This window comes from Ahaetulla prasina, chromosome 2, assembly GCF_028640845.1.
Source record: "Ahaetulla prasina isolate Xishuangbanna chromosome 2, ASM2864084v1, whole genome shotgun sequence".
NCBI lineage: Eukaryota > Metazoa > Chordata > Lepidosauria > Squamata > Colubridae > Ahaetulla > Ahaetulla prasina.
Genome location: NC_080540.1, coordinates 289,916,146 through 289,925,680, shown reverse-complemented (window position 1 = coordinate 289,925,680; position 9,535 = coordinate 289,916,146). Strand labels below are relative to the sequence as shown.

The 9,535-nt window shown below is 47.5% G+C and overlaps 1 protein-coding gene across 2 annotated transcripts in view; it reads left to right on the top strand.

Annotated features, from left to right (window-relative positions):
- Positions 1-885: 885 nt before the first annotated feature.
- The window catches only part of LIPG (lipase G, endothelial type), a 43,953-nt gene continuing 35,303 nt past the window's right edge, over positions 886-9,535 (top strand). For both annotated transcript variants that reach the window (XM_058170972.1, XM_058170971.1), the window contains exon 1: positions 886-1,239. In XM_058170972.1, coding sequence (XP_058026955.1) covers positions 1,143-1,239 — 97 coding nt within the window. In that variant the 5' untranslated portion in view covers positions 886-1,142. The remainder of the gene's footprint in view (positions 1,240-9,535) is intronic.

Genomic DNA, 9,535 nt, shown 5'->3' with positions numbered 1-9,535 from the left:
AGATGGGTGATGGGAACGATGAGAAGATTAATAGTAGTGCAGACTTAGTAAATCATTTGACAGTGTTGAGGGAATTATTTGTTTAGCAGAGTGATGGCCTTCGGGAAAAAACTGTTCTTGTGTCTAGTTGTTCTGGTGTGCAATGCTCTATAGCATTGATTTGAGGGTAGGAGTTGAAACAGTTTATGTCCTGGATGTGAGGGATCTGTAAATATTTTCACGGCCCTCTTTTTGATTCGTGCAGTATACAGGTCCTCAATGGAAGGCAGGTTGGTAGCCCTTGTTTTTTCTGCAGTTCTAATGATCCTCTGAAGTCCGTGTCTGCCTTGTTGGGTTGCAGAACCAAACCAGACAAGTTATAGAGGTGCAGATGACAAGACTCCTTTGCAGAGGAAAAGTCCTGTCTCATTCACCTTGCCTCCTTTCCCACTAGATCCCCAACAAGTCGCCCGGGGGCACCTCCTCTCCTGCAAGCATCCCCCTTCCAAAGACCCCCTGCTCTCTCTCTCTCTCTTTCTCTCTCTCTCTCTCTGTGTGTGTTTGTGTGTGTGTGTTACCGGATTCTCCACAGACCCGCCTTGCTTCGCACCTCCTCTCCTGCAAGCATCCCCCTTCCAAAGACCCCCTGCTCTCTCTCTCTCTCTTTCTCTCTCTCTCTCTCTCTGTGTGTGTGTGGTGTGTGTGTGTGTTACCGGATCCTCCACAGACCCGCCTTGCTTCGCCCGCCCGGTGAACGGGGCTCATTTCGCCTTTCCCGTCTCACGGCCCCCCCACCCCCCCACCCCCATGCCCGCCGGTGGGTGTGTCACCGCTTCATTGAGACTTTTGGCCGGCTTTCACTCGACGTCAGGGAGGCGTGACCAATCAACGCCCGGGAGCCGAAGCCTCGGGAGTCCCGTCCCCCTCTGGCCATGGGTCAGGTGACGCGCCCACTCGCCTATTTAGAAAGGACCCCCGCCTCCTTTTGCAAAGCCTAACCGAAGAGGAGCCTCCGCGCTGGGCTGCTTCTTCTGCCGGTCTTGCTCCGTGGACGCTCTCGCGCGTGGCCGGCTCCTCTTCGCCTCGCCCTGCTCCACGTTGCCCAGCCCAACCCAACCCAGCCCCGCCAGCCGAACGAAGCCCGTGCGCGGAGAAGAAGAGCGATGCGCTTTTGCCTGTCCCTGCTGCAGCTCCTCCTGAGCCTCGGGAGTGGCGCCGTTGTCGGAGACCGATCGGAAACCGCATCGGAGCACAGCAAAGGTACCTGCAGCAGCGGCGCTCCGAGGGCGATCGGACGCCTGGGAAGTCCTGCCCGGGGTGTGTGGGGGGTGTTGCCATCGGCCAGTCGCGCGTCTCGGGGGAGCCGGCGGAGGAGCGCAGCAAAGGTTACCTGCGATCGGGCGCCTTGGAAGTCCTGTGTGTGTGTGTGTTGCCATCGGCCAGCCGCGCGTCCCGGGGGAGCCGCGGAGCCGGCGGAGGAGCGCAGCAGGGAGAAGATCCGCGTGTCCTCGGATGCTCCTGCCCGGCCAGGCTGGAGATGGGATAGGGTGGAGACAGACGGTCAGCCATGGTTCATTCATTGGGAAGGCTTCCCGGTGAGGTCGGACGGATTCGGACCCCAGCCTAGGCTCTCTCTCTTCGCCAGTCCTCCGAAAGGGTCGCCGGGCACCCGGTGGGCGCGGAAGGCAAGCTGGATCAAGGCTTCTGTGGATGAGTCCCCGCTTGATCACAGCTTGAAGCAATTTCCCTCCGACAAGGGATCCTTTGTGGGTCGGTGGGGGTGGGAGATGGAGCGGGAATTGAGGGGGGTCGCCAGTCCCCAGCCAGGCACCCGGTGGGCGCGGAAAGGGGAAAAGGCAAGGCGGATCGAGGCTTCTGTGGATGAGTGCTTGATCGCAACGTGATCACAACTCCCCCCCCCCCCAAGCCAAAGGGATCCTTTGGGGAAGGGTCGGGGGCAGATGGATGGGGGATTGAGAGGAGGGGTGTGTGTGTGTCAAGAGATCGGTGGTTGTTAATCTGGGGTAAGAGGCGCGCGCGATGCGCGTGAGAATGCGAGCCACTCCCGGGTTTGACAATCGGACGAACGAATCGCCTGTGAGAACGCCGGGTTGGATGGAGCCTTTTTTTTTTTTCTCTCCTTAAAATCTACCCGCTCGGAGGGACCCGCTCCCGGGAAATTTCTTTCTTGGAAAAGTGGAAGTGGAACTTTTCTGCAAAGTTTGATTTTTTTAAGAGTTTGCAGCCACGTGTCCTTGGTGTGCAATTCATACAGTACTGGGCTCCCCAGCTCCCCTTCGAACCCTCGGTGGGTTTTGTATCGGGTTTTGCCAGAAACGGGACTTCAAAAGCTGCGAAGTGGTGTAAGGTTTCCTGCCTAAGCAGAGGGTTGGACTGGAAGACCTCCAAGGTCCCTCCCTTCCAAAGTCTGTTATTCTATTCTATTCTATTCTATTCTGTATCCCGTATTGGGAGTTAAAGAGTCATTGAATGCGGCTGTACTACACGTATCACTAAGCCCGGGTCTAAACCGCGCTTTATGGAAGCCTCCACTTTATAGAGTCGGAGACTTCAGTAGTTGCGCTAAGACACAGGCAAGCAAATCGTACGATGTGACGTGAAGCAGAATGATAGGATCGCGTCTAAATATAGGGTAACTCTATCGGTGGTCGTATTTTAGTCAGGTGCTTGATGACGTTTGCAGATTCCGCGCTTGATTTATAGTAATAGGCTTAGGCTTTCAAATAGTTGAAGACGTGTTAGCTCAACTAAAGCTAGAAAGGGAGATGCTCAAAGTGGAGCAAACGTGTAGTTCACGCTGTGTTGGAGGAGGCATTAAATTGCATTGTCAACAATCGCAAAAAAAAATGTGAGTGATGCCTCATTTTTAAAATTACATAACATAACATAACATCAGAGTTGGAAGGGACCTTGGAGGCCTTCTAGTCCAACCCCCTGCCCAGGCAGGAAACCCTACACCATCTCAGTCAGATGGTTATCCAACATTTTCTTAAAAATTTCCAGTGTTGGAGCATTCACAACTTCTGAAGGCAAGTCGTTCCACTTATTAATTGTTCTAACTGTCAGGAAATTTCTCCTTAGTTCTAAGTTGCTTCTTTCTTTGATCAGTTTCCACCCATTGCTTGTTCTACCCTCAGGTGCTTTGGAGAACAGCCCGACTCCCTCTTCTTTGTGGCAACCCCTGAGATATTGGAAGACTGCTATCATGTCTCCCCTAGTCCTTCTTTTCATTAAACTAGACACACCCAGTTCCTGCAACCGTTCTTCATATGTTTTATCCTCCAGTCCCCTAATCATTGTCTTATGCCATAATTGTCTTATGGCGTCAAGTCATCTTGAATTCAATGGTCTGATCAATAAATTCTCCTGGTATTTTCCTTTCCCCACTGGAATTCATTCATTCATTCATTCATTCTCTGCAGATCCTCAAAAGTGCATGGCTATTGGCAAAGGCAGTGTCTTACACAAAATTCAGAATTTTGGAGAGATGTGGGCCAGATTTCCAATGCATGCTATTCCGCAATGTTTTTAGCTTGTGTAAGGCTTGGTCAGTTTGAAAGAATTCTGCAATTGAGGGTCTTGCACGTACATCATAGCCGCCACATTATAACATTGGTGCCATAAACCATGGTTTAAATGAAGCTGAGTTTCTGAGTTATTGAGATAAGGGTGGATTCCTTTGCCAATTGAGCCTAACGCAGAGGTTTCAAACTTAAGGCCTGGGGGCTGGATCTCGCCCGCAGGGCTGACCTGAAAACAGTGAAGGACTGGCCCACGGCGCTTCTGCCAGCGAAAGCAACTTGGAAGGGCTATGGCCGGTCCTCGTGAACTCCGCTTTTGCTGGCAAAGGGTTGCAGGAGGCTGTTGCAGTCGAAAACGGAGCTCACGAAGACAGTGGCCGGCCCTCCCGAGCTCCGTTTTCACTGGCAGAGGGTTGCAGGAGGCTGTCGCAGCCGAAAACAGAGTTCGGGAGCCCGTTTTTGCTGGCGGAGTGTCGGGCCACCACCGGTGCCCCCCCCGCCCGACATGAGTGATGTCGAGATGGCCACGCCCACCCTGGCCACGCCCCCGGCTCCCCTGAGGTCAAACACAACCCTGATTGTGAAATTGAGTTTGACACCCCTGGCCTAACGCATCTTCCCTTGGGGTTTTTATTAGGCATGCACTGATTTATGCTGGTGCTTAACTGTACCTGAAGTGCTGCCCCAGGGAATAAGTGTACTTCGTATGTCATTGGTGAATCCTTCTATTGGCCTCGCTACAGGTAGTCCTCGACTTACAACCGTTCATTTAGTGACCGTCCAAAGTTACCCCAGCACTGAAAAAAAGGGATTTATGAGCGTTATTCACAGTTACAACCTTGGCAGAATCCCCGTGATCGAAATTCCGATGCTTGGCAACTGGTTCATATTTATGACCCTCACTGTGTCCCGAGGCTACGCGATCCCCTTTGGCGACCTTCTGACAAGCCAAGACAATGAGGAAGCCAGATCCATTTAACCACCGGGCTACTCATTTATCAGTGGCAGTGATTCACTTAACAACTATGACAAGACAGCTTGTAAAATCAGGCAAAGATCTTTGCTGGCTGAGGAACTCTGGGAGTTGAAGTCCACAAGTCTTAAAAGAGCCAAGTTTGCAGACCCCTGGCTTAACCGATGTCTCACTTAAGAGCAGAAATTTTGGACTCCATTCTGATCGAGGACTACCTGTACTCTTGAAAGAACTTTGGAGAAGTCACCTTGGGGAAAGATTTGTCTCTTCTGACGTGGGTTGAGACTAGGCTGTTCCACAGGTTTTACTAAAAGGGGAGGGAGAGCAATAGAAAACCCAGTTGCCGCTACAGATAGTGTAAATAACCCTTAATTGCAGTTGCGTATTGCTATTTCAGCTCCTGTTATCTGTTTGCAGATTAAGCTGAAGTTTTTGTAAGGTTCGTTACCACACACAGCTGCAGGTGAGCTTGTTCCACCCACCTGTGCTCCTCTGATGGGGCAAACCTGATGCTTCTCAGGCTCAAAGCCACAAAAAAAGGCCGTGGTTGATTTTTTTGCTCAGAAGGACAAACGTGCGTAGGTCAGAAGCAAGTCTGTGTAAATCAGGGGTGTCAAACTCAAGGCCTGTGAGCCGGATCCAGCCCGCGATGTGATTGAATCCGGCGGCCATTGGTGCTATTCAGTCGGTTCCATCCGGTTCGGGAGAACCGGTAGCGGTGGCTGCGGGAAGCTCCGCCCACCCACACGGACATCATCATGTCCCATTTTTGACCCTCTGCGGATGCGCAGAATGTCTGGCGCATGCATGGAGGTGGTGGGTGCGCTCCCATTGGCAAACTGGTAGCGAAGGTAAGTGAATACCAGCCTTGGATCCGGCTCGCGGGGCCGTGTGGCTTCGGCCCGGTCTATCCAATGCGAAGAGGAAACATGGCAGCAGTTTGGGGTGTGGTGTCAAGCTGGCCACGCCCACCAAGTTGGCCACACCCACCCAGTCGGCTACAGCTGCCCAGCCTCCCCGAAGTCAACCACAACCCTGATGCAGCCCTTAATAAAATTGATTTTGACACCCTTGGTTTAGGTGGATCAAGTGTTCCTAATATAATATATAGTCAATGATGTAATATTATCGAGTACTGGTAATCCTCAACTTACAACAGTTCACTTAGTGACTGTTCAAAGTTACACTGGCATTAAAAAAACGTAACGTAGGACCATTTTTCACACTTAACGACCGTTGCAGCCATTCCCATGCTCACCTGATTTACATTTGGATGCTTGGCAACTGACTCATATTTATGATGGTTGCAGTGTTCTGGAGTCATGTGAACCTCTTTTGTGACCTGGCAAGCAAAGTCAAAGGGGAAACCAGACTCACTTAACAACCGTGTGACTAGTTTACCAACTGCAGTGATTCACTTAACAAAAGTGGCAAGAAAAATCATCACTTTGTGGCTTGTATCCTTACAATTTATACTGATATTGATTGTTTCCTGATTGCTTAATTGTAGCCTATGACTATCATTAAGTGTTGTATCATTAAGTGTTAAATTTGTACCCTAAGACTATCATTAAGTGTTATAAGTGTTGTACCTTGATGAAGGTATCTTTTCTTTTATGTACACTGAGAGCACATGCACCAAAGACAAATTCCTTGTGTGTCCAATCACACTTGGCCAACAAAAAAATTCTATTCTATTCTATTCTAAAATGGGGCAAAATTCACTTAACAAATTTCTCACTTAGGAACAAATTGTGGTCGTGAGTTGAGAATTATCTGTCTATAATATAATTCATGGTATAATATTATTGAGTATAATCAATAGAGGTAGTCCTCAATTTGCAACAATTTGCTTAGTGACCATTCAAAGTTAACAAAGGCACTGAAAAAAGTGACTTATGACCATTTTTCACACATATGACAATTGCAGCACTGCCATGATAATATGATGAAAATTTGGAAACTTGGCATCTAGTTCATATTGCATTGTCCCAGGGTCATGTGATCATCTTTTATGATCTTCCGGCAAGCCAAGTCAATGAGGAAGCCAGATTGACTTAACAACCGTGTTACTAACGTAAGAACTGCAGTGATTCACTTAATAACTGTGGCAAGAAAGGTTTCAAAGTGGGGCAAAACTCACTTTGAATAAATGATTGTAAGTCAAGGACTACCTGTACATGCCATTATTTTCATTTTCCTCCCACCCCCAATCACTTCTGTACACTCTGCCTCTCTTCTGCAAGTATTGCAGCCTGTGGAACTCCAGGACACAATTGTACAAAGTCTGCAGGCAATTTGCAAATGTGTATTTGGCACCATGCTAAGGATGTTCACAGTTGTCCGACAAACTTCGGCCGAATCCCCATAGGATGTATTTGCACAACACAACTTCCTTAAATATCTAGCATGCTGTCTGATGTACTAAATTTAGTTAGGGTGAATTTCCCATTATATTAGCTTGTTTCCAAATATTAGGCAAACGCAACATATGGGTTGATTGAATCACCAAGGAAAATGAGTTGCATAAATGCTGTCATGCAACACACTTTTTTTTTTAAAAAAAGGCAAGGTTTTGTTTGTGCAATCTCAGCTCCATCTGGAGTTTTTAATTCCTTTTTAAACCTTGGTTTATGGATCTCGGCATACCACTAAGGTGAAATTGTCCCCTCCCTTAAATATTGTGTTTCCCCCGAAATGTTGTGCCCTCTTGAGCTACAGAACCACTGAAGTTTTTGTTGTTGTTAGTTGCGAAGTCGTGTCCGATCCATCGTGACCCCATGGACAACATTCCTCCAGGTCTTCCTGTCCTCTACCATCCTCTGGAGTCCATTTAAACTCATGCCTACTGTTTCAGTGACTCCATCCAGCCACCTTGTTCTCTGTCGTCCCTTTCTTTTTAGTTTTAAACATATTAAATATCTCAGGGGTTGCCACAAAGAAGAGGGAGTCAAACTATTCTCCAAAGCACCTGAGGGTAGAACAAGAAGCAATGGGTGGAAACTAATCAAGGAGAGAAGCAACTTAGAACTAAGGAGAAATTTCCTGACAGAACAATTAGTCAGTGGATCAACTTGCCTCCAGAAGTTGTGAATGCTCCAACACTGGGAATTTTTTAAAAAATGTTGGATAACCATTTGTCTGAAATGGTGTAGGGTTTCCTGCCTGGGCAGGGGATTGGACTAGAAAACCTCCAAGGTCCCTTCCAACTCTGTTGTTGTTGTTGTTGTTGTTATTATTATTATTATCATTATTATCATTATTATTATTATTATATATGCCTGCCCCTCTCAAAAGCCTTATGGAGAAAAAAAATAAATAACAGAGAACTTCCACAAAATGCAAGCTAGTTCTCAACTTACAACCATTTGTTTAGTGGCCGTTCAAAGTTAGAACAGCACAGAAAATGTGACAAAACAACCAGTCCTCCTACTTACGATCAATGGTGAAATGCTCTGAAGTCTACTACCGGTACGCTTCACCCGACCCGAGTGTAAAAAAATGTTAAAAAAAGTTTTAAAAAAAGTTTCGAGATTGCATAGCACAGCTGGTTGTCGCACAGCTGATCCTTGGAACTTTTTTTTTTTTACTTTTAAAGCATTTTTTTTACTACCGGTTTGCCAGAACCAGTAGTATTTGTTACTACCGGTTCAGACGAACCGGCCCAAACCAGTAGCATTTCACCCCTGCTTACGATGGTCACAACATCCCCATGGCCATGTGGGCACTTGAGAACCAGCTTGTATTTATGATGGTGGCAACATCCCAGAGTCATCAGCATTTGAGACCTTCCCAGCTGGTTTCTGACAGGTCAGTGAGGCAAGCCAGATCCCTTTAATGACTGTGTGATTCATTTAAGAATTGCAGTGATTCACTTAAGAACTCCCAAAGGCTCATAAAATTGGGCATGACTCACTTAACAGCCACCTTGCTTAGCAATAGAAATTCGCGTCCCAGTTAGGGTCGTAAGGAATAACCGCCTACAAATACCTCTTTTGGTCATGGATGTGCTTTGCTGGCTGAGGGATTCTGGGAGTTGAAGTCCACAAGTCTTAAAGTGGTCAAGGTTGGAGACCCCTGTCCTAGTGGACAATCACTTAAACATGAGCCAGCCGTGTGTAGCGGCAGCCAAAAAAGCTAATACAGTCCTTGGTTGTATAAAGAAAGGCATAGAATCGAAATTGTATGAAGTATTAATACCGCTTTATAAATCCATAGTAAGACCACACCTGGAATACTGCATCCAGTTTTGGTTACCACATTACAAAAAAGAGACTTTATTGAGACTTTGGAAAAAAGTGCAAAGAAGAGCAACTAAGATGACAAAAACATATGAAGAATGGTTGCAGGAATTGGGTATGGCCAGTCTAGAGAAAAGAAGGACTAGGTAGGACATGATATAAGTTTTCCAGTATTTGAGGGGCTGCCACAAAGAAGAGGGGGTCAATTTATTTTCCAAAGCACCAGAAGGTAAGACAAGAAACAATGGATGGAAACTAACTGAGGAGTGAAGGAGAAACTTCCTAACAGGATGATTAACCAGTGGAACAGCTTGCCACCAGAAGTTGTGGGTGTTCCATCACTGGATGGTTTTAAGAAAAGATTTGACAGCCACCTATCTGAAATGGTATAAAATCTTCTGCTTGAGCAGGGGGTTGGACTAGAAGATCTCCAAGGTCCCTTCTGGCTTAATTCCGATTGATTGATTGATTGATTGATTGAGAGTTCAGCTGCAGCCAAGAAGGTGTGGAAAATCTTTCCTGCGCTTTTGAAAACAAACTGACCTTGCACAGCAGATGTTCAAAGAGCAGGGAGAATTTGGTGGAGTAAGCTGTGTTCTACTTTACCTGGAGGATGGGCCTGAATTCCTCCTCCTGTTCAGCCAGCCTGGATACTTGATGGCCAGTGGTGGGCTGCAACCAGTTTAACAACCGGTTCTGTGAGTGCGGGCTTTGCGCACGCACATGGGCTTTGCGCATGCGCACTTAACGTGCTTGTGTGCAGCATTCAAAATACAACAATTTGAAGCGCAGCTGCTTAT